The sequence below is a fragment of the Dendropsophus ebraccatus genome, chromosome 6 (assembly GCF_027789765.1).
Source record: "Dendropsophus ebraccatus isolate aDenEbr1 chromosome 6, aDenEbr1.pat, whole genome shotgun sequence".
Taxonomy (NCBI): Eukaryota; Metazoa; Chordata; class Amphibia; order Anura; family Hylidae; genus Dendropsophus; species Dendropsophus ebraccatus.
Window position 1 is genome coordinate 104,964,147 of NC_091459.1, and position 25,949 is coordinate 104,990,095.

At 40.5% G+C, this 25,949-nt stretch overlaps 1 protein-coding gene and 1 long non-coding RNA gene across 3 annotated transcripts in view; one reads left to right on the top strand and one right to left on the bottom strand.

Moving 5' to 3' along the window:
* Positions 1-25,949, top strand: part of INPP5D (inositol polyphosphate-5-phosphatase D) — a 73,989-nt gene that overhangs the window by 20,776 nt on the left and 27,264 nt on the right. For both annotated transcript variants that reach the window (XM_069975519.1, XM_069975520.1), the window contains exons 3-10: positions 5,836-5,983; positions 13,661-13,826; positions 15,030-15,170; positions 17,721-17,808; positions 19,197-19,277; positions 23,346-23,417; positions 23,927-24,050; positions 24,427-24,533. In XM_069975519.1, coding sequence (XP_069831620.1) covers positions 5,836-5,983; positions 13,661-13,826; positions 15,030-15,170; positions 17,721-17,808; positions 19,197-19,277; positions 23,346-23,417; positions 23,927-24,050; positions 24,427-24,533 — 927 coding nt within the window. The remainder of the gene's footprint in view (positions 1-5,835; positions 5,984-13,660; positions 13,827-15,029; positions 15,171-17,720; positions 17,809-19,196; positions 19,278-23,345; positions 23,418-23,926; positions 24,051-24,426; positions 24,534-25,949) is intronic.
* The window catches only part of LOC138795863 (uncharacterized), a 36,457-nt gene continuing 29,722 nt past the window's right edge, over positions 19,215-25,949 (bottom strand). Inside the window, exons 3-5 of the long non-coding RNA XR_011363677.1 lie at positions 23,966-24,073; positions 21,081-21,194; positions 19,215-19,324 (exon numbers count right to left, since the gene is read on the bottom strand). This is a non-coding gene — a long non-coding RNA (uncharacterized lncRNA). The remainder of the gene's footprint in view (positions 19,325-21,080; positions 21,195-23,965; positions 24,074-25,949) is intronic.

The following is a 25,949-nucleotide window of genomic DNA, read 5'->3' on the forward strand; positions in this document are numbered from 1 at the left end:
TTTTGGGTCGCATCAAATCCAGAAAAATTGTAATAAAAAGAGATCAAAAAGTCGTATATGCGCAATCAAGGTAACAATAGAAAGAACACATCATGGCGCAAAAAATGACACTTCAAACAGACCCATAGACCAAAGGATAAAAGCGCTATAAGCATGGGAATAGAGCGATTTTAAGGAACATATATTCGGTAACAATGGTTTGAATTTTTTACAAGCCATCACATAATATAAAAGTTATACATGTTACATATCATTGTAATCGTTATGACTTGATGAATATGTATAACACGTCAGTTTTTCCATAGGACACACGGCGTAAAAATGAACACACCCCCCACCCCACCCCCACCCCTACCCCCAAAGAAAAAGAATTAAGTTTTTTTGTTTTTTTTAAATTCACCACGCATATAATTTTTTTCTGGTTTCGCTGTATATTTTCTGGACAAATTCAGCCTGTCATTGCAAAGTACAATTAGTGATGCAAAAAATAAGGGCTCATGTGGGTCTGTAGGTGTAAAAATGCAAGTGCTATGGCTTTTTAAGCATAAGGAGGAAAAAACAAAAACACAAAAACGAAAATTAGCCCGGTCCTCAAGGGGTTAAAGGCAGGGAGGGGGGGGATAATAAACAAGTTATAGTCATCCGTCCTGGTGTCTGCCCCCCTCAGCCAGTCAGTGACTGGGGCGGGACACCACTGACACCGCTGAATGGGCTAAATCCTACCGTTTGGTGACGTGACAGACCCGCAACCGGGGAGAAGATGACAGCCGGCGGGGGCCGGAAACTCTGTGAAGTGGCAATGCCGGGCAATGTTTTTTATTGTGCCCCCACCCTCTGCCCGTATTGATTATTTTAGGAAGCTAGACGTAAATGTTACAATATTTTTATTACAAATCCATCTCTTCTGCTGTGATCTGTGATTTCGGACGTGTCTAGTATTTTATGGTATCGACTGTTGCTCCATATTTGTCTGGCTAAAGAGGCATAAAGTCTGTTGTAGAACTCTCTTGGTGGACTATTCTAATAAAAAGCACTTAAGGTTACCACTATTCCTCACATCCTGAATTATAAAAAGGTGAGGTAGGTTTGAATTTTACATGATGCAACATGAAACTAGAAGGAAGTTCACTTCATAGCAACAGTTAAAATATTTTGCAGATAATGGTGTAATGTCACCTCTGTATTCCACAATAGGCCACTAGATCGTGTCCCCCCAAACCATTCCACACTTGAGCCCTATTTAGCCATTTCTGTAAGAGCTACTGAAAAAATGTTCTGTATATTATTTAGAAAATAGGTGAGGGCAAATTCACATGGGACAGAAAATGCTGCAGATTTTAACTTCAGATTTGTGCAAGCAGAATGTGTGGATTGGATTGTTACAAATTTCATCCAGACCCCCAGAGCAGTCTTCTAGCTCTCCTATAACAGGTGCCATCCATTCTTAGGCTATGTTCACACTATGTAACTGTGCGGCTGTATTTTTTATGCGGCTGTAAATGTGCGGATGAAACTCCGGCCGTGGGAAAAAATAGACATGCGGCTCAAAACATAGGGTCATTTACTTGGAAATCTGGTTCAACTAAAAATAACAAATAAAATCTTAAGAAAGTGATGCAAACACCTCTGGATGCATCTGGGAAAGCAGGGAACACAGTTTACATGAATCGCTATTACCGGGGTTTGCGATCCTCTGCAGTAATGCCGATGTCTCTCATGGTTAATATATTAAAATAATAAAACACATTTTCGTTGAAATAAATTCAGTTTCGTTATTCAATAATTTAATTCTAACGAATCCATCATTGTGCAATTAAATATACTGTCAAAAAATAAATATATATATAAATATACATTTATTTATATATATATTTATTTTAACAGTATATTTAATTGCAAAATGATGGATTCGTTAGAATTAAATTATTGAACAACGAAAGGGACTTTATTACAAAGAAAATGTGTTTTTATTAATTTAATATATTAACTATTAGAGGCATCGGCATTCGGCATCATTGCCGGCTATTTTTGAAGTACTCCGTACGGACCGCCTGTCAATCCACGGCCGCGTTTCCAGCCGCAAACAATGGTCTTGTTCATTTTTTACGGGTCCGTTTACGATAGGGCCGTAGATTCATACATAGTGTGCACTGTGCAGCCGTATACCGTATACTTTCCAGCGTACGCATGAACCACCAAAAATACCGCCGCACAATTACAGCCGCAAATACAGCCGCACACTTACATAGTCTGAACCTGGCCTTAACATGATCTGCACTTCTCGAGTTTTTCAGTACTTATCAGCTGCTGTATGTCCTGCAGGAAGTGCTGTTTTCTCTCCAGTCTGACACAGTGCTCTCTGCTGACATCTAGAGATGAGCGAACCGGGTTCAGGTTCGAGTCGATCTGAACCCGAACGATCGGCATTTGATTAGCTGGGGCTGTTGAATTTGGATAAAGCTCTAAGGTTGTCTGGAAAACATGGATACAGCCAATGACTATATCCATGTTTTCCACATAGCCTTAGGGCTTTATCCAAGTTTAGCAGCCACCGCTAATCAAATGCCGAAAGTTCGGGTTCGGATCGACTCGAGCATGCTCGAGATTCGCTCATCTCTACTGACATCTCTTTCCGAGACAGGAGCTGTCCAAAACAGTAGCAAATCCCCATAGAAAACCTCTCCTGCTCTGGACAGTTCCTGTCTCGGACAGAGGTGGCAGCAGAGAGCACTGTGTCAGACTAAAAAAGAACACACCACTTCCTGCAGGACATACAGCAGCTAATATATATGGGAAGACTTAAGATTTTTAAGTAAATTTCAGATCTATATAACTTTCTGAAACCTGTTGATCTAAACTAAAAAGATTTTTTCTGGAGTACCCCTTAAAGGATACCTGTCACCCCCCGTGCCGGGGTGACAGGCTCCCGACCCCCTGTTACAGCCCCCTATACTTACCTAATCGCGCCGGGTCCCGCTTCCTGATGTGGTCGGGTCACGGAGATATCCCGAAGCCCGGCACGCGCGCTGACAGGAGAAAAACCGATGCCCATAGAGAATGACGGAGCATCGGACTCCCGCCGCGCAGCGACCCTGCTCTGAACCGCCGCGGTCCCGGGTGCTGCATTGATCTATGCCGTATAACTATACAGCATAGATCTCAATAAGAGATCAGTGAACTTATACCAGAAGTCCCCCATTGGGGGCCTCTAGTATAAGTGTAAAAAAAAAATAAAGTGTTATTAATAAAAAGCCCCCTCCCCTAATAAAAGTTTGAATCACCCCCCCCCTTTTCCTATGTTATAAATAAAAACAAATAAATAAATAAACATGTTTGGTATCGCAGCGTGCGTAATTACCCGAACTATTAATTAATCACATTCCTGATCTCGCACGGTAAATGGCGTAAGCGTAAAAAAATCCCAAAGTGCAAAATTGCGCATTTTTGGTTGTATCAAATCCAGAAAAATTGTAATAAAAAGCGATCAAAAAGTCGCATATGCCATAGACCCATAGACCAAAGGATAAAAGCGTTATAAGCCTGGGAATGGAACGATTTTAAGGAACATATTTTTGTTAACAATGGTTTGAATTTTTTACAAGCCGTCACATAAAATAAAAGTTAGACATGTTACATATCGTCGTAATCGTAATGACTTGAGGAACATATATAACAAGTCAGTTTTACCCCAGGGCGAACGGCGTAAAAACAAATACCCCCCAAATAAACAGAATGCGTTTTGTTTTTTTCCAATTTCACCACATTTTTTTTTCTGGTTTCGCAGTGTACTTTATGAAAAAATTCAGCATGTCATTGCAAAGTACAATTAGTGGCGCAAAAAATAAGGGCTCATGTGGGTTTCTAGGTGAAAAAATGCAACTGCTATGGTCTTTTAAGCACAAAGAGCAAAAAAACAGAAGTGCAAAAATCTAAATTGGCTCTGTCTTTAAGGGGTTAAAGACATAATGCATCTGGGTAAAAATAAGAGCTTTTGGTTGTTTTTTCAATAGATTATGGAAAGTAATGGAGGAATAAAGCAATGGAGGGCTTTTCACAGCTTCTCATTTTGGAGTTGTGTTACATATTATTGTATAAATTAACTTCTCCATTTCAATAACTTTATGGGAAAGCCATGTATGCAGTGGCCTGGTAAACCTACTCATTACAAGTATTGCTTGTCTACCTTCAAACACTCCTGAACTTTCTTTACCCTGAAACCGCAACCTTATTTCGCTGACATCTATTAGGCTTAACTGCCATAGCTAATGTTATATAGCTCAGATCTATGCTATTATGACAAAAACAATGGCATTCTGCCAACCACAGGACTCCCATGTAGGCTGTACAAAGAGCCTCTGGTAATGGTATATGAAGGAGTGGGCGTTAAATGAAAACTTGCGCAGAACTTATTGTGGTTAGACTATGTTAACAGGGGATGTGACACGAATGACAGAAAGCCATATAGAAGACATTTCATATAATGTATTATCAAGAATAAACTGAATAACCTTTCCACAAAGTCTCTCAATGTATCTTTGCTCAAAGGAATAAACTGTGAATATTGCAAGAGGTAGATGGAAAAAAAATATCTATTAAAGGAGAAATGTTTCATACTGTTTTCTCTATAGATAGTAATATATAAAGATGTAAGTGACATCATTTACTTTGACATTGTTCTCAATTGGCTTTACGGTGCTGTTATAATACCATTTGAGGGTACATTTGTACTGAAATGCTGGGGATTTGTTGCAGATTGGACTTGCCTATTTACAGGTCATCCAGGATTAGAAAAACATGGCTGCTTTCTTCCAGAAACAGCGCCATTTTTGTCCTCAGTTTGATTGTGGTTTTGCAGCTCAGTTGCATTGAAGTAAATGGAGCAGAATTGTGATAACATACACAACCTAGGAACAGGTGTGGCGCTGTTTTTGCAAGAAAGTAGCTGTGCTTTTTCTGATCATTAATAACTCCTTTGAAGTAGAAGAGAACCAATCAGCACATTTGTGCTGATTGGGCTCCCAGGAGGCCTGTTGGCAGCCACTAATAGGCCTCTTTGCCTGTCAATCACCCTGCACAGCTCGCTGACAGGATTGAGAGCTGTGACTATTCACAGCCTAGATGACTAGTTCATGGTTCTCCCCCTGTCTGTACATTTTACGGCACATAAAGCCCACGGAGCCCGGATCCCCCAATACCACTGGTGTGTGCAGCCATTTTGTAATCACAATGTGGTTGGTTCCTGGGTGAACATACTTTAATAATATCTTGACTGTACAAAACTTATATAACCGATATAACAGGAAATGTCCTAGATACATGTAAAGATATCACAATTGTGTCTTCCGTAGTTTCTGAAACGATGACGTAACATTGAATGCAAAAATAGGAGCCCTCTATAGATCACAAGATCCTTTTAAATGCATTTTCCCCTTTAAATATGCAGGTATTTCTAGAGATCAGAACAGCTGTTCTGTAAGGGTGCATGCACATAGCATTGCCACGTACACATACCCTGTACACTGGCACATAGAGTCTGCTATAGCCTCTCCAGGAGGTGGCATATGCTCCCCTAGATAAGGGATGTGGAAACTACAATCCCCATCATGCCCGCTTTGTTGAAGCTTTAGCTTCAGTTGTTCAGGCCAGATGGGAGTTGTAGATTTGGAACCGTGTGTGTGTGTCTAGGGGGGGGGGGTTCCATATAGCTGCCCTACAGAAAATTTTTCTAGTGGCAGAAAACTGATAGAGTTGGCCCTGCACGCCCTGAATATCTGGGTCAAACATTTGCTTTATCATCTTTAAAAAATAGATCTAATGTGAATATTTTTTTTGCAGGCATCTGAGGGAGTTCCCATGCGCTTTTTCACAAACTTACAGGAGCTGATAGAATTTTACAGGAAGCAAAATGTAGGATTGGTTACACATCTACAGTGTCCTGTACTGCAAGAGGAAGAGGGACCTGAAGATCCAGATGAAGACCAGGGTAAGAGATTATCAGCATAAGTTTCCAACTTTGAAATGTCCCTGTGACGTGTATTTTATGACTGGGTCCATTTACCAGAGAAAGTGACTCAATCTTCTAGACCGGGGATGGCATATATGTAGGACATAGAATAGTCTACATACAGGTGCCTCATATTGTAGGCGACACTTCTCCTCCTCAGCCTTCACTATATATATGCAGAAAATTAAATGGAATCACTGACTCAAATCCAAAACACAGCTATACAGTATAACTCCAAGAAAAATACACCAAGTGAGTATCCTGAAGGCACATATTATGAACAGTCAATAGTGGAACAACCACTTCCCGGTATGATTTCATTAGGTTAGCAGGCTAAGCAAACCCTCATCTGCAACCATAACAAAGATGGCAGTTATGGTTGGTTATGGTTTCTCAATTGTTCTAAATCTCCTGACCCGCTCAATAAAGGATATAGACAGAGTTATTATAGCAGGGGAACAGAAAAAAAATGAAAAAAATAAACCTCTCATCAGTAGCTGCAAAAGCCATTAGTGTGCAAAAGACACACTAAACCAACACAGGTACAGTACTGATTGTAATACTGGTTAGCAAATAAGTAACATAGTCTATATGGATTCATAATAAGGACTATATAAATTCAATATTGTCATATACAATTATGAATTAGGCTATACAGGCCTTTCACTTTTTTAACTTTTGGGGTGACCCTTAGTCTTCTTTTCCAAATAGTAACAGTAGAGCTTCAGCAATGCTACAGCTACACTATGACTGCAGGGCAGGAAAACTTACAAACATATAAGAATTTTTAGCTTACGTAATAGGGCCATGTCCATGGAACTGCCACATAGTAGTTCCCATTGCATAGTACATACAATGCATTCGAAAAAGTATTCAGACCCTTTGACTTTTTGTTATGTTTTGGCCTTGTTAAGTTCCCCTATCAATCTGCACTCAATATCTTGTAATGAGCATGCGAAAACAGACATTTAAAAGGTTTAGCACATTTATTTAAAGTGACTGTACCACCAGGCCCAGGCAGAAGCACTGGAGGCGGGCCGACCCACACTTGGGGGGGAAGAAACCTCAGCCCTTCCATGATGTGATTCCATTACAATCAATAGAACCCTATTATAGAGGGGCTAGGGTTTCCTTCCACTAAGGGTGGGTCGGCACACCTCCAGTGCCTCAGCCTGGGCCTGGTGGTACAGTCACTTTAAAAGGAAAACTTCACATGGACATAAGTATTCAGACCCTTTGCTATGACACCGGAAATAAAGTTCTGGGGTCTCCTATTCCACTTTACATTTTTGAGATGTACCTTGGCTGGAGTCACTTGTGGTAAATTCAGGAGACTTGACAGGATGTGGACACAGCTCAGTCTATATAAGATGTCACAGCTGACAATGCATGTTAGAGAAAACACCAAGCCATAAGGGGGAAACACTGGAGGTGTGGACGTGCAGATCTGGAGAAGGGTACAGGTAAATTCTGCTGTGCTGAAAAATTCCAGGAACACATTGGCCTCCATAATACATAAATGGAAGAAGTTTGGAACAACTAGGACCCTAGTCAGAGCTTCCCGTCAGACCAAACTAAGTAATCAGGGGAGAAAGGCCTTGGTAAGAGAGGTGACCAAGAACCCAACAGTTACCTTGGCTGATTTGCAAGGATCCTGTGTGCAGGTGGGGGAAGCTTCTAGATGGTCAGCCATTACTGCAGCATTCCACCAATCTGGGCTTTATAGCAGAGTGGCCAGCAAGAAGCCTCTCCTCAGTTAAAGGAACAGTATATGAAAGCCATCATGGAGTTTGCAAAATACATATTTAAAGAACTCTCAGACTGTAAGAAACAATATTCTTTGGTTTGATTTAACCAAGATTGAACTTTTTGTCCTCAATTTTATTTGTGATGTCTGGAGGAAACCAGGCACCGCTCCCACCTACATCCCTACATTGAAGCATGGTGGTGGCAGCAACATGCTGCGGGGCGTTTTTCAGCAGGACAGGAAGACTGGTAAGGGTTGGGGGAAAGCTGAATAAACCAAAGTATAGAGAAATACTTAATGAAAACCCATCAAAACAAAATGTGAACAAAGTGAAATAGACTAAAGATTTCTGGAATCGTAGCGATGTACCAATACAGTAATATCCACAATGACTAGAAGCTGCAACACATCTTGAATTTTCCTCTATTAGAAAGTCAGACTTTTACTCTTTGTTATATCGATTGCACTATTTCCAGTGAACTTTTCTTCACACTTTTTCATAGCGCAGTGCACTGAGCCAACCATTTCCTGCCATTCCGTAAACCTAACACACGTTTACTTTAGAAACATTGTATAATAGATATGCTGAATCCTTTAAGGAAACTGCGGTCAGCAAAGTGTAAAATAGGGGCAATAATCCAACCCTGCTATTATTTTGATCATTCTCCCTTTTGTTTGTATAAAAAACTGGATTTCATACCAAAAAAAGAAGAAAAAAAAAAAAAGAAAGAAAGAAAACAAAACATTGGCTTCTAGTTCTTAAAGGGGTTATCTCAGTTATCCCACAGTATAGAGGATAACTAGCTGATCAGACGGGTCCAACCATTTGAACCCCAATCAATCATAAGAATGAAGGTCAAGTGTCTCCTGAGTGAACGATCTGGGCGTCAGTTCGTACGTAGTGTGAACTGTGAAGCCGTAGATCGTATACTTTGCATTGTAAGCAAACTACGTAAATCTCCGGCCGCTTATTCACAGAGCGCGCTACGGCCGGAAACTTACGTAGTGTGAACCTAGCCTTAATGTATTTACTAAAAGAAAAACGTTACCCCACTCCACAGCCTAAACATATGAAGAATACGGAAGATTGTTGTCATGTGCAGTACACAACCAGTACTTGCTAGAAGTTCCTGCAGCTCCTTTAATGCCTCCAGATTAATTTTCTTTTCATCAGTTATCGAGGGGCATTTAATTCTTGGTATTGTCACTGTTGTGCCAAATTTTCTCCACTTCTTAGTGACTGCTTTCACTGTGTTTTATGGTATATTTAATGCCTTTTTTTGTACCCTTCTCCTGACTCATACATTTCAACTCTGAGATCCCTTTAAATGAGCTGTGTAACAACCATGGCTTCTGCTGTAAAATGCAAGTAAGAAAATGCTTTACTAGAACTGAGAACCCTTATATGGGGTTAATCACAACAGAAGCAACAACAGAGGTATTTGATCCAGCACTCCCAAACGTGTAGAGAAACTAATAAAACATAACTTTTAATGTGTCCAGTTAAAAATCTTTTCTAAAACCAACGCTTTTCCCACAGCTGCGCTTAATCATGGTTACAATATGAAAGTAAGAAAATGGAACATTTAAAAAGGTCTCTCGGCCAATCAGCGGCACAAGCCAAAATCTACACGTGCTAACTAATTGCTAATCCGAATCTACACGTGATAATAAAGAAAGGTCACATGACCAAGCACACTACCTGTAATGAACACAGGTTGCCAAAATACAAATGCTTAGGTATAATAATATAACAAATCATTTCTGTAATTCATCCCGTATGGCATTCTTGTGTTCAAGCGGAAAATGTATTCAGCTTCCTTATACATTATTTTTTTTCTTCCAGTCTCCCCCTCGCGGAGGGCTGGGGATTTTGATGCCATAGCACCTAAGATCTGAGGTTTCGCCATCATGACATTCCAGGAAATGTTTCGAAGCTCCTGAAGCGTTCGTCCTCAGTCCACTTCTCATGCTCTGTAAATGTTCTCCTATGCGTTTTTTTAGAGTGCGTGTGGTACATCCCACATATTTCAAGTCACATTTGGTGCACTCAATGATGTCAATTATGTGATGGCTATTACAGTTAATAAAATCCTGTATTTTGAAAGTTTGATTTTTAGCACTATTTGTGAAACTTTTCTTGGTCTCTAAATATTTGCATGTTTGGCACCTATTTAAGCCGCATTTGTAATTTCCTGTTATTTTGTCTTTATCCACATTGGTATTCCCCAAGAACATGCTGGGTGATAAGATGTCCTTGAGTGATCGGCCCCGTTTGGCCACACAACGATGTCCCTGTTCCAGGATCTCTGCTACAATATTATCTTGTCTCAAGATCGGTAGGTTTTTATTCAGAATTTTTATTATCTCCTCATTCTGTACTGTAGCGGGTGGAGAACGTTATCGGTGCGGCAATAGGTGAAGATGTTGAAGTTCTGCTCAGTGTCTTCTCCTGCGGTAAGGTGTCTCTGTTTCTTTTGTTAATTATGTTTTTAGCTCTTTTTAGAGTCCCCTGTTTGTAACCTCTCTGTCTCAAACGTAAAGTTGCCTGTTCACATTGTGTTTCAAACTCTGCTTCATCTGAACAGGAGCGTTTGATTCTAGTAAATTCCCCCACTGGGATAGATCTAAGTGTATGGTTGGGGTGGTTACTCGTGGCATATAAGATTGTATTGCCAGCTGTACTTTTTCGGTATAGGGATGTTTGTACAGTCTCCTTTAATGTGGGAGATTTCAGTAATATGTCCAGAACAAACCAATGAGAACATACGGAATGGTTTTCTGAGCTTAACTTTTGGAGAACAAATTCACTTGCAACATTTAATTGATTTGGAATATGAAACACAATCATTGCACCCACCTTCTGTCCATAGCGTTCACTTGCAACATTTAATTGATTTGGAATATGAAACACAATCATTGCACCCACCTTCTGTCCATAGCGTACCGGTGAAACACTCTAAACCCCACATTTTATCCACTCAAGTTACGGGTGGAAGCTATAGATCATTTTCAAGGGATTTGAAAAAACTTAAAGAAACATCACACTCAAAAATAACACGATACAACACTAATCATAAGGAGCAGGAAGCCATAAAATCCCTTCGAGAAAACGAAAACATCATAAAAATGGCGGATAAGGGGGGCAAAATCGTGGTTTTAAATAAAGAAATGTACTGTCAAATGGCATATAAAATTCTAAATGACAGTACGACATACAGGAAGTTATCCACGGATCCAACAATAACATTTAAAAAAAAAGTTGGAGAAAATAGTACAGGACGGCATAATGCTAGGCATTTTAGAAGAGAGACATGAAACGGATCTCATCCCTATTTTATGGGTTGCCTCAAATACACAAGGGGGAGAATCAATCCCCCTCCCTTACGCCCGATTATATCGGGAGTTGGCTCTCTAAACGAAAAAATATGTGCCTTCTACAGAAACTAGTAATAAGAGTACCAGGCTATTTACAAGACAGTGGCACGGTCCTCAGGGCTTTCAAAGATTTTAAATGGAAGAAGAACTACATGTGGCTGAGCTGTAAGCTGTGTGTGTTGTATCCATCCATTCCACATGACTTCATTGGACATCATCTCTACAAATACAGCGATTACACTCATGAATTACGGGAGTACATAATAGAAGTAACTGCTTTTCTCCTGAAGCATAACTTCTTTGTCTTTAATGGGCAGTTCTTTCTACAAATACAGGGAGCCCCAATGGGCGCACGCTTCTCACCCACCCTAGCTGGCTGATATGTAGCTTGGTGGAAAAACAGTACATTTTTTCTCTACAGAATCCTTTCAGCGACCGTATCAAATGGTACGGTCGCTTTATCGACGATATTCTCATCGTGTGGACAGGGGACGAGCACCAGGTAGAGTCCTTCTTGAAGTATATAAATAACAACTGTAATAACCTATGATTTACGGCAAATTCACAAAAAACAGAAATTCCTTTTCTGGACATATTACTAAAATCTCCCACAGGAAAGGAGACTGTACAAACATCCCTATACCGAAAAAGTACGGCTGGCAATACAATCTTATATGCCACTAGTAACCACCCCAACCCTACTCTTAGATCTATCCCTGTGGGGGAATTTACTAGAATCAAACGCTCCTGTTCAGATGAAGCAGAGTTTGAAACACAATGTGAACAGGCAACTTTACGTTTGAGACAGAGAGGTTACAAACAGGGGACTCTAAAAAGAGCTAAAAACATAATTAACAAAAAAAAAACTGAAGAATAGAGAAGAAATCAGGCGATTCCTTTTGGAGGCTGAGTATATTTGATTGTAAGCTTTCGAGAGTCTAGCTCCCTTCGTACAACAATACTCTACTAGCAAAAAAAACAGAGACACCTTACCGCAGGCGAAGACACTGAGCAGAACTTCAACATCTTCACCTATTGCCGCACCGATAACGTTCTCCACCCGCTACAGTACAGAATATGAGGAGATGGGGCCGATCACTCAAGGACATCTTATCACCCAGCATCTTCTTGGGGAATACCAATGTGTATAAAGACAAAATAACAGGAAATTACAAATGCGGCTTAAATAGGTGCCAAACATGCAAATAGTGCTAAAAATCAAACTTTCAAAATACAGGATTTTATTAACTGTAACAGCTATCACATAATTTACATCATTGAGTGCACCAAATGTGACTTGAAATATGTGGGATGTACCACACGCACACGCCTCAGATCTTAGGTGCTATGGCATTAAAAAAATCCCCAGCCCTCCCCGAGGGGGAGACTGAAAAAAAAAAACTAATGTATAAGTAGGCTGAATACATTTTCCGCTTGAACACAAGAATGCCATACGGGATTAATTACAGAAATGATTTGTTATATTATTATACCTAAGCATTTGTATATTGGCAACCTGTGTTCATTACAGGTAATGTGCTTGGTCATGTGACCTTTCTTTATTATGACGTGTAGATTAGGATTAGCAATTAGTTAGAATTAAGCATTAGATTAAGCGTAGCTGCGCGAAACGCGTTGGTTTTAGAAAAGATTTTTAACTGGACACATTAAAAGTTATGTTTTATTAGTTTCTCTACACGTTTGGGAGTGCTAGATCAAATACCTCTGTTGTTACTTCTGTTGTGAACCCACGCCCGGCTGCGGCTGGATCTGTGCACCCAAACCCCACCCAAAGGATTGGAGCTCATTTGTCCACGGGAACGAGGTGAGCTGGTCTGAACAATCTTTTCTCTCTTGTTAATCACAATGGCAGCTGTGTACTGACTACTATTTAACATGAGTTTGAGGCTTGGTTTCCGCACAATGTTGCAGATAATCTTGACTACATGGCGCTGCTATTTGGGAAAAAATAGAAGCATGGTTTCCAAGGTGTTTGGAGCATATAGGGGGAAACAAAGTCAAAATGTGACAAAAACCTGCCATTTTTAAACCAAACAGTAGAATATTTTTTGTGACGTTTTGATTGATGGACCTGATGACGGATTCACTTTAAATGAAAATGTTTATTGTTCAATGGTTCACACTAGGGATGGTCCGAATCTGCCGAGGTTCGGGTTCGGCTGAACCCGAATGCTCGGCATCGGATTCCCGCTGTCTGCCCGCTCCGTGCAGCGGGCGGATACAGCGGGAGGATCGCCTGGAAAACTGGGATTCAGCCTATGGCCATGGCTGTATCCCAGTTTTCCAGGCGTTCCTCCCCCTGGATCCGCCCGCTGCACGGAGCAGGCAGACAGTGGGAATCATTACCGAGGGTTCGGGTTCGTACGAACCTCGTCCGAACCAGGTTCGGACCATCCCTAGTTCACACTCATCACAGCTGAATGGCGTGTATGGTTCTTAATGTTTGATTATACAGATTCCTTGACTCTAACCATTGTTATCACCAATACCTTGCATATCTTTTATTGCAGAATCAGTTCCACCAAATGTACCCCCTAGGACCATTTTCCCTACATCGGCATCAACAGAAACAAAAGAGTATCCACCAGCGACTACAGAGAAAGCCGATATTGGAAATAACTCGTTGATTTTGTCTGACACATTTTTACAAAGAATGCATGACATTGACACGCGCAGGTAGACGGCTTCATGATAATCTGAATCAATCATCAATTATTAGGATACCATTTTTCAATTGAAAGTTCAAATTGCTGTTATTTTTGTAATAAAGATGGCAAGTGGACATGGCCATGTAATATCTAGGCAGCCATGGTGTTTTGACTGGAGGGCCTGCAGGTGTGGCATAAATCAGTTTGGGTGTAAATTTCTTTTGAAGCATGAAATTATTTTAGGAGCTTATAGACATTTTAGTAAGCAATGTTTATTACTACTCCAGTGCATTTGTATGAAGAAACTTTGCAAATAGTCTTTAATAAATATTCTACTGTCTTGTACTTAAAGGGAATGTGTCATCAGAAAATGACATATTGTTTAAAGAATGTTTTTATGTAAAATAGATTTTTTTGGAATTTTTGGTGACATTATTTCTAATTTTTCATTTTTCTATCTATATTATAAAATCATTTGGAATTCTTGCAGTTTTCATTCCCACCACTGGGTCTAAAACTAAGCTGAGACGTCCTGTTCTGTCTGTAGTGATAAGAGAAGGCTACTGTAAAGCGATCTATAAAGCATTGCAGCGACATGTGACACCAGTAGATAGAAGAGACAATAGCAGTTCCCTGTGGAATTACTTTTTCAATGATCACAGAGTATGCTTAGTAATGTTTCACATTCATCTCAAGGGGAGGGGACAGAGTCTGTGTATTGTAGTCTATGTCCATGAGGCTTGCTGTAAAGCATGTCACTAAACTCTGTTAAGAACAGCCCGGGCAGTATGGCAGCCCCCATAACAATGTACAAAAAGTGAAATAAAACTATTTAAGTCAGAAAATAGAAACAGACTATAAGGACTACTTTTAGTATCTGAAAATGTAGTTGACACATTCCCTTTAAGGCCCTTTTACATAAGCCTATTAGCAGAAAGAAACACTCACTGCTGATAATCGACCCATGAAAACAGCTAGTGGTCAGACAACAAAGGGGAAATCATTGTTAGTTGGCTGCAGGTCTACTCGTGTAATCGGGAATGTGTGGCTGTCTATGATGACGTTAATAGGCTGCATGATTGATTAAGCTTTGTAAAGGCTCGGGAAATGAGTGCCTATCTTGCTGATTGGTGCTCCAAGACCATTAATAAGCTTACACTTTATGTTCTGTACAGATCAGTGCTTTACATAAAAAATGGATTTTCTAAAAAAATCTATATTTCTGTTGCAGTGTATCCGAGGAACACTTACAGGCAATCCAAGAGTATTTCCGTCTTCATGTCACCAGCGATTGTGAGATGGTGCGCAATGGATGTCAGAACCTCCCTCAGTTTAAAAAGCTCCTGATGACCCTTTGCACAGGACTGTACAGGTAAAAGGAATGGTATAACACTGACTAAGTGTTAAAAGGGTAAAAGGTTGTTCAGGGTTAGAAAAACACAGCTGACTTACAGTGCTACTCTTGTCCTCAGTTTGGGTGTGGTTTCTCTGCGGCTGGTAATTACTGCAGGGGTCCTACTGGTCCAGCAGTGGAGCTACCATGATATTTAGCTCAAGAGAAAAGCTATCCTATATACACCGGGGACCGATACTGTGAGATGCAGTGTGAAAATAACTTCAAGGGTTTGTTCAGGCAAAATTCATTGATGACCTATCCTCATCTAAGACCCCACCAATCAGCTGTCTGCCAGAGCCAATGCACCATGAACAATGAGACAGAGGAAGAAGCAGACGGCTCTGTACACTATGTAATGGCCATGTTGTATTACTGGAGCTCAGCTCCTTTTAAAGGTAGTTATGAGCTAAAATGCAGTATCCCAGTATGGCCACTACACAGTATACAGACCTGTGTGCTTCCATTTTTATTTCACTGTGTAAGCCAGCACCTTGATGGCAGTAAATAGCTGATAGGTGGGGTTATCTTCATATTGATGACCTATTCAAAGAATAGTACCAAAAACAAAGCAACATAAAACATATGGATGCACCTTTTATATTATCCAATATACCCGTTTCATGGTATCTTTTATATATGTGCTTCCATAACATACTGTATAAAAATTCTCCTGTGAAAAGTATTTAAGAGGCTTTTCCAAGTGCCTAAGTCGCAATGTCTGTTAGCTTCCCCTCCCATCCCTATCCCTGCTTGACTAACAATCAGCTGGTGGATGAGCTTCAAGTAGGAATAGGAGGAAAAGTGAGGAGGCGTTCAGCAATTTAGTAGCTTGGGAATAACTCTTTGACACTTTGCAACTTAAAATAAAAGCTTTTTTCTATATTCTGGAAGCACAGACAGATATATAAAAGGAATTATGTGTCCCCTTGTCCTAACAGCTATCTAACAGTGTCAGCAGTTTGGTAAGTAAAATGCAGCTAACAGATCCCTTTAAAGGGGAACTATCAGCAGGTTAGACTTGCTGATATCCCCCCCATAGCGCCTGGGACGCTATGGGGGGCTATCAGTGCTATGGCCTTTTAAGCACAAGGAGGAAAAAAACCAAAGTGCAAAAATGCAAGTTGGCTCTGTCCTTAAGGGGTTAATAGATTTTACCTGGTAAACCCACTATGCAATGTATTTGGAAAATTGTATGTGGATTATAACTCTGTTTACTACGTCTCAAGTGTTAAAACTGTCAGGTCTTTTAAGAATCATCAACGTACAAAGGATACATTATTCTACAGCTCAGCCATGTTAACCTGGTTTCTGACAATAAAATGAATAATTCCGGTCATACTCAAGTGATTTCAGACCATTAGCTGCCTTCTGCTGCACCTTTTTTATGACACAGAAGAGGCAAATGCCAACACAATATCCGTGGAAAAAGATGATCTGACGTGTTGGATTTTTCCGGTCGTTGCTGTGCGCAGTTGTTGGAAAGTCATTCCTGACATAATGCTCTGTATTGGGCCTTATGACTGTGCCTAAAAGATATACTTCAATTTTTTTTTTTAAATAGAATAGAACGAATCATAAAGGTAAGTAGCCAATGGCAACTTTCTAGTGCACAGAAGGGCAAGTGACATATGTTCTCTTCAATGCTAAAATCATTGTGCATTTAGTTTCCATTAAAATAGTGCAGATTGTGTACAGGGAACATGAGGCTGGAGATGTCGGCTCACTTAAGACATGTTAGTAGTTCTAGCACATATGAGTGTTACAGCCTCCTCCCCTTGCTGTCTGTGCACATCTGGGACAGACTCGCCCTTTGGTGGCTACTCGTGCAATTGTAGGGATGCTCTAAAAGAGTGCACTGTATACCCAGAGCCATTACTCATCCACTGCAACATAATCTAGGGCCATGGGATAAGGATATCTCTTTTACGTGTAAGAATATCTTTCTTGCATATGAAATCTTCCTTTTACTTCAGTGTCTGCCTCCCTGCTGTCCCCTCCCTCTTACTGTACTGCGTGCAGAGGGAAGACAGCCAAGCATCACAGCACAAAGAAAAGGTATGGAAAGGAGGGGGCAGCGGGCAGACGAGTTTGGTGGCAGCTGTCTGAGGTAAGGGGAAGTGAAACATCTCTTCTCCTTCTTCAATTCCTTTTTGCCCCTTTACCCTCCTCTGTTTGATGTTGTTGTGTGATGCATCTCATACACAGTGTTCTCCTCTCATCTACCTATATCTTCATGTCTCACGCCCAGTGAATAGCCCTGAGTGATTTCCTTCTTCCATAAGACGTCTGTTCTCTGCCAATCCAAGAAAACAATTTCCCTACCACTGGGGCTATGAATCACCACCGGTAAATAGCCAGTCATGGTAGGTTTATTGTTCTTACATAAGGCCCGGTCACATATGTTCATCTGGATATAAAAAGTCAAGGAGCTAGGGATGTCACCTTTTTTTTTTGCAATTGCTGTGTACCCGAATCTTAGTCTCAAGTATATTGTTCTATGATCTGACACTTGTATTGTTCTCCTAGTGAAATCACCCGTACACTTCCGGCACTGGAATCCATACAGAGTACATTTGAACCCCAGTTGTCCCCTGGATTCAGGCAGCGCTCCCCTGTAAGTTTTTCCTGACAGAATTATACTCTATCATTGAACACTCATGTTCACAACCAGTTCACTAATAGGAACACAAAAAGTTCAATCACTGTTGCTTGCAGCGCCCTCGCACATAGATGCAAGATACTACACCCTGTAACTTTTTCTCAGTAAAAAAAGCACAGAGACAGAACCTTTATAGATATTCTAATATACTTAGTGATTCTATGTCTTGACTCTTCCTAGATCTCTGCTTGCTGTTGTTGAATGAGAACATTCTTGTTTGAATCAAAAGGCAGAGGTCCTATACATACCCCCAAAGTTGTATTCTGTCTAGGCAAAAAGGCACAAAGCCGTCTTCTCTCCTTATACAGGGAAACTTCTTTGAGAAGACCGCTGCATTAAAGGATTCTTCTCTAGGGTGGTCTTTTCAAAGAAAATATAATAATGTATGATGGACTGAATGTCTATATAGGTTCTACTGTGGTGGCCATTACATTGAATAGAAGAATACCAAATCTGATTGTGGTGTAAACAAAGCCCATCCTTGCAGTGAGGCAGGTGAGCTCAAAGAGGGTTGCCTTGGCTGAATACAACTAAATCTACCCCCAAGATGTAAGCAGTAGTAGTTTCATAGTAGTAGATTAGCCTAAGGATTAAAAAAAAATACTGTTTTCATCCACTGACAGCAAACAGAAATGGTAATGGTGAGGAATAATTAGTGGATGGAACAGTTGGGCATGAATACAAATAAGTGACCTATCAGCAAGTAGTATAGGGTGCAGAAGTATCCGCCTCTCTGTAATGCTATGTTAGGAGTAACCTAATGGTGCATTGTCCTGCTCATACGGAGTTATGCAACCCACGTCAATGGTATAAAGTAGTCTGCCCTCTACATAGTACCAGTATATGTGTGTATTCTGAAGCATTGTTCTTGTGACATGTATATTGTTCTTGTGACATGTATAGAATATTGGAGCATTTACAGGGGCAGTATTGATGTGATTGAAGAAATAGCCATCATTTTCACTATGACGGTATGTTCACACTACAGTATCTTCACAGAAATTTCAAGCAGAGGCCACATGGCTTGAACTTCCGCCTGTCCCATTGACATGTCAATTCTTTGGGTGGATGGAGGGTTGAGCTAGAGAATATCATTGAATCAATGGGACAGGCGGAACTTTATTGAGTCAGTGGGACAGGCGGAACTTCAAGCCATGCAGTTTCTGCGCATATTCCGCAGTGGGAGCATACCCTGACAGTGACCTGCGCAGCTGATCAATGTTATATATTTATTGTGTATTTATTGCATTTTTCCTATTGTTACATAAACCTCTATATGCTGCATATGGCAGCATGTAACAGCATTGGGTCTATTAGTAACTATTCTGTGTAATCTTTCCCAGTTACCTGGTGACCCCGGCACAAGTAGCATGATGAGTAAACTCAACCAGCTGACCTCTATGGTATCCAGCCTTGAGGAGAAGGTATGTCGGTGCACATGATGAGAAGCAGAAATGATCCGTAAAACAAGCTGTAACCAGAGATGACATTTTTAGCACGGAGACATATTAGGAAGTATTAATTTTTATTGGTCTGTAGTACATTCTGCCAGGCTTAATCGCTGACAGATTGCTAAGCAACATAAGAGCCTGCTTAAAATGGTCATTCTGTAAGAGAATCATTGCGGAATGTAACATTATGATACCTCTCATATGTAATGTGCAAACCATAGCTGACATTGTGTCCCTGCTGCTATAAATAGAATATATTACATAGAATATGCATTAACCAAACTTAGTCGGCTTTCATCCGTCATGAATGTAGAAGCAGTGTTGATATTTTCAGTAACATTAAAGGTATTGTCCGTCCATTTACATTTATCCATATCCTCAGCAGCAGGACATCCCATGATCTTGGGAGCAGGGTACAGGGTCTGCCAGGGGCCACATGTGCACATTGCTGGTCCATTCGTTGTCTATGGGAGCTGTTGTATCCCCAGCAGCTCCCACAGACAATGAATGGAGCGGCAGTGCACATACCTGACCTCTACATTCCTACAGGAGACTCTGGACTGTTTTTGAGATCATGGGGGATAACATAGGGGGAAAGTGTTGTTGGTCACACACAGTATTACTCCTTTTATATGTTTAATTCCTTAAAGCCATAAAGCATTAGTATTAAAATTTATTTTTGACATGTTGAACAGATATGTAAAATGTTTAGATCAGTCAAGGTCTCAGTGCTGGGACCCCCACTGATTGTGAGATATAGGTGGGGGAAGAGTGGGGCAGTGCACTTCACTCTCCAGCTAGGTGCTAAGTCCAGCTGACTTCTGGACACAGACTCTGTCTCCTGCAAACAGTCAGATGGATCACTGGAGATGGAGAAAGAAGTGTGTTGCATCTGGCTATATCTAATGATGAGAAAACATTTCAGCACTTTTGACAAATTTTCCAACAACACTTGGTTAGGCTCACCATCAAAAAGGACATTAGCATGCACGCCAGAGGGCCAACAATCCCAAAAGTTGACACTCAGTAGACGTCAGATGTGGAGATCCTACAGCATCCATAAGTATAAAACCTCAAACTCTTTTTGATCACTAAGAACATACATGCAACGTTTCAACCTCATCAAGACCCTGTGTGGTCAAGACGTAGAGGAGGCGTGGCCTCCTCCTGAGGCTTACTTATCATGATTTACGCCAGGCGTTAATCATAATCCAAATCTACACCTGCTGGAAGCAGTTGAAAAGGGGACGGAGCCTAATATAAGACTGGCGTATTTGTTCGCCGGTCTTCAGAAATCCCCCCCTCTGTATACAGTGCGGCCGAGGTTGTGTACGGCCGCACAGAAAACTGACATGTCTATTTTGTGTGGCCGCTATTCAATGAATGCACTTCCCATTGTGTGCTATACTTAATTGGAGCGCTGGCTCACCCAAATGCGACCACATTCTCATTAAGATAAAGTGATTTTAATCCAGCCGGTACTGCAGTCATACATTGTGTGAACCCAGCCTTAGTATTATGTGTGTTTTTTTTCTTCCCTCTTCCATTTTCTAAATGCACATTTTTCTTTGTGTTCACAAAATATCTTTTTTCTGCCATATTTTTGGACGGACGTATTTTGAAGTTAAAATACAGCCCTATTTTAGCCTCAAAAGAATGGACCAAAATACGTCCTTTCTCTCAGCGCTTGCAGAGTAAGGGGGCTGTTCTCAGTGTGATGTAAGAGCTGTACTATGTACTGACAGCCACTTGAATTTGAGCAGACTGTTGACTCACAGCATAGAATGATGGAGGAATTCTTCATTCCGCTTTACTCTTTTACACTTGATGGGTTATTTGGTGACTCAGTAGGTTTCCGAACATTTACAGAGACGCTTCATGGAAAAGGAACTGAAAGGAGATAAAGATTATTTCACTTTCATTATTTTTGTCATATTATATATTCATTACAGTATTGCCTTACAGCTTTTGCATTGCAGACATCCAATCACATCTGACAAAACTCTCATACCATTTAACTCCTTAGATTCTGCGGCCAGTAGCTCTATCTGTGTCTCCATCGCTGCCCTGCAAACAAGATCATGGGAGATCACGGCAGCTACCATAGTAGCCTAATACAGCCCCCTAGGCCTGCTATAGCTGTATGTTAAGGATGTAATATTACTATAGCTGTACTGATTATAGCCAAGCAGTAAATCAGCTTTCAGAAGATTGTACTGTTTAGTCCTAGTAGGCCTAAATAAATAATGTATAATACAGTTAAGTGTTTTTTATCTTACAAAGGTTAGAAAAAGTAAAAAAAAACACACTCATACATGGTATTCCTACAATTGTAACAGCCCAGCCCCATAGAATAGACTAATTGTGGTATTATAATTGCACATTGACTGACACGAAGAAAGGCAAAAAACTGTTTTTCTCCTACCCCCCAAAAAGTTAATCAGTTATTTACTAGTTAGCTATTATCTTGGCTTTATTTTACTTATTTTGCCTGTGTATAGAATCTCCCCATCATCCATCCCCTCCTTGGTTAAACTTGATAGATGTGTCTTTTTTTAACCGTATTATGTAACTACAATTTTTTTTTACTTGCTATAAATACCTATATATTCTTCTTAAAGGGGAACTATCATCAGGATAGATAGACAAACCTAACCTGCTGACATTATCCTATTGCACATGAAAAACTGAAGAGGAAGGTATGTGTCTTTCCTTCCTCTTCTGTGCCATTCCAGTGCAGTTATTCTTTTGTTCCACAGTCCGGTGAGACCATTAGAAGCAGTGGGGCACCGTTAGCAGCACTGCCTGCCCCCATAGCGACGTTTTGGCCAACCCCCAGCCGGCCCACTCCATTTATTATCATTAGAAAAGGGGGCGGGCCGGCTGGAGTGAATTGGCGCTATGGGGGCGGGCAGTGCTCCTAATGGGTGCCCCAGTACTCCTAACAGTCTCACCGGACCTTGGAGCAAATGACTAACTGCACTGGGACAGCTTTGAGGAGGAAGGTAAGAGACATGCCTTCCTCCTCTGTGTCTACTGTGCAATAGGAACATATCAGCAGGTTAGATTCGGCTACCCTGCTGATAGTTCACCTTTAGTTCAATTCTAAGGCCATGTTCCTCCGTAGTAAGACACCGGCCGTTCCATGACCCGTCCAGGTCACGAAACCACCGGAGTCATAGAAGATCATCCCGGCCAGTACTGCAGTACCGGCCGAATGATCTTCATTTGTCGCTGAATACGGATGTGGGCGCACCCGTGTGTGCCCGCATCCGAATTCCCCACTGCACATAATGGACGCCCATTGTGTGAACTGACAGGTTTTCTGTGGCCGCTATTCAATGAATAGCGGCCGCAGAAAAGTGGCATGTTGGGCGTAAAAATGTCCCCAGAGCTCAGGGGATTTATGTAGAGGTGCATTGCCTCTACATAAATCCCGATTTCACAGAGCCTCTCCATGCTCAGAGCTGGCGTAATTTCAGTATAATTTTTCGTGGCAAAAAATGATAAATGCAGTGGACCCAGAGTCTGTGCTCCCCGCCCCCTCCACACCCCCTCCACGGCCCATTGGCCAAGGTGGCGTAAAATGGCCAGATGCAAATATTTTATACGCAAAACGGCCATTTGTGAATAAATTAAGTCGCATCTGGCCGTTTTACGCCAACAAATACAACTTTTTTGCGTGATAACTTTCCCCCTATGTGTATACACTCCAGCCGGGATTCCTTAGAAGGCAGCAATACATAAGTTCTGTAGTAATCGCGGCTGTTGTTACAACGGCCGTGATTATTACAAAACTTACATAATGTAAACATAGCCTAAGATTGAAAAGATATTCTTCTGATAGACATAGGCCCAGATTTATCAACATTTGTAAAATAGTTGTAAACTGCCTACAGTAACCAAAGTATAGCCTGCATGTTACTAAAGCAGAGCTGTGATTGGCTGCTGTGAGCAGCTTACACCCGTTTCTATTTTACATGCTGTGATAAATCTGGGCCTATACACTTTTGTCATAACTGCAATTGTTTCTTATTTCAGGTAAAAACAGTGTTAATGGAAGGAGCGGCAGTGAAACACAGAAGATCGCTCATTCCCCCCATAATATTTGAGGTAATATTTTCTTCTTGGCCAGTATTTCTAAACCAGGCAGCCCTTATTCCAGCATGAGACCACCCCTTAAAGGGATTGTCTTGGAAGCTAGAAAACTATTACTTTTTAGCTTTTGCTCCCTATTACTACACTTCCAGGTGTGTACAGACACTGCTCAATAGCTTTTGCCCAGCTTGATACATGGCCTGTGCACTTTAAGCTGGAAGAACATCATCACGAATTTTAGGCATTTTGTAGATGAAAAAAATTATGTTTTTCAAGGTCTTGTCAAGTCCGTCAGGTGCAAAGTGACTCAATAATGGTTCTGTCAATAAGTTAGCTTCAATAACATACTTCAATAACAGAGCCAGCCTGCAACAGCACCCCCTATAACAGTGTTACATGTTATCTTCTCCTATATTTCACATTATTTTTTCTGATTTGTGTAATCAACATTTTCCTTTTTAGTTTTATCCTTTGTTTACAGATCTACTTTTATAACAGTTTTTACCTATTATATCTATTTGTAGGTTAAAGTGGATTCTTTAGGCATATCTCAAAAGACTCACCTGAAAGTTGATGTTGAAACTGGAAAACTTATCATCAAGAAAGCGAAAGATGGGCCAGATGAAAAATATTACACCAGCAAGAAAAGTAGGCCTCCTTGCCTCTGTGGGCTGTAATAAAAAAACACTGTTTAAGCAAAATGAATGAAGAAAAAAAAACATAAAACGTAAAAAAAAAACTAATTTAGTAGGCTACAGCATTAAGTGAACAAACTGATCTGTCATCTATCTGGCTGATCATTCCCTATTACTTGTCACTTGGGCTGTGCTCATGTTACATTTGGGACTCGTAGAATTATTGAGATACTGTATAGCAGCCAAACATATGCCAAAGTGATACATGCCAAACACTCATCTCTTATTATGTAGATGATGAGGAAAGCATTCATTATCTGCCATTATAATGAAAATTGTTCATTTACACATTGGGGTTTATTTCTGCTCTCGTTTTTGCTTATCCCTAGTTCTACAACTGATCAAGTCCCAGAAGTTACCAAATAAATTAATAATTGTTCTGGAAACGGAAAAGGAGAAGATACAACGTAAAGAATATGTTTTTGCTGATTCCAAGGTAGGAAAATATCTTGAGTACAAAGCATCACTTCAAAGATCTACTTTATATTAGTATGAATAGAAATGTTCACCTCTTTAAGGCGGTAATGCACAAGAACATTACTACTGGGTGATGCAGAGGTTTGGGTATCTCTAACCCTTGACCTTGGTATCTGAGGGTGTCAAAAAAAGTCCCTTATACAGGCAGATCAGTTTTATATATGATGCAGGATAGTATCACAAGTTTGGCACTGGGGCGCATAGGTATCAAGTTACATCTAGTCCTCTTACATAGTTATCTGTTTATTCTTCATCTATTTCCTAATAGGAATTCCAGTCTGCATTGTGCACCGCATCTCCTATTACACTCTGCTGCTACTCCAGTTACTGTTTACTCTTCTTAATCCTTTTTCCATCTCTGATTTCCTCAGATATATTCGATCAAGCATGTTATCAACTAGAACTACAACCCAGACACCTTTTTATATACCAGTTAAGCTGGGTTCACACTACATTTTTCCTATCCGTTCAACGTATCCGTTTTTATTTGGTTACTTTTAACAGACAGAAAAACGTAGGCAACACTATTTTTGTGTACGTTTAAAAAAAAACGCATCCTTTTTGTTTTTAATATGATGGAAATCAACGGAAAAACGGATCCAAACGGATGGCACACAATTGCATCCGTTTTTTCCATAAAACGTATACGTCAAACGGATAGGAAAAACTTAGTGTGGACCCAGCCTAAGCGATAAGATTAATACTACCTGCCTAATTTTATACAAATCCCCCGTCACACTTTCAAAAGAGAGCAAACCTTTTAAAGCATGGACTCCACTAAACCTCTAAAGCACAGGCGTTAAACTGTGGCCCTCCAGCTCTTGCAAAACTACAATTCCCATCATGCCTGGATAGCTAAAGCTTTGGCTGTCCAAGCATGATAGGAATTGTAGTTTTGCAACAGCTGGAGGGCCGTTTCTTCCTGGGATGAGCTATCCTAGCAGGAACTACCTGGCTGGCCATTTTAAGGCTGCTGTGACCCAGTCTCTCAGATCTTTGCTATAACCCATTTTTCCTGCTTCTAACATGTGAACTTCGGAAACTGACTGTTCACTTGCTGCGTAATATATTGCACCAATTGACAGACTTGACAATGTTATTCACTTCGGCTGTCAGTTCTTTTTATTTTATAGATACTTGGTGTATGTTCTTATATGATAAATGTGCAGCGGTGTCAATTAAACACAGTAATGACTGCTAATGCACCTTTTAACAGCAGCCATTAAAGGACTTTACTGTGTTTTTACGGTGGTCTAGAATTGCGGCCACATGGGAGAATACCCCATACTGTATATAAAAAATAATTTTAGGGTTTTAACACTGATTAGTCAAAAAAGCAAAGTTTCAACAGTTTTTTTTTACAGTTTTGTATACA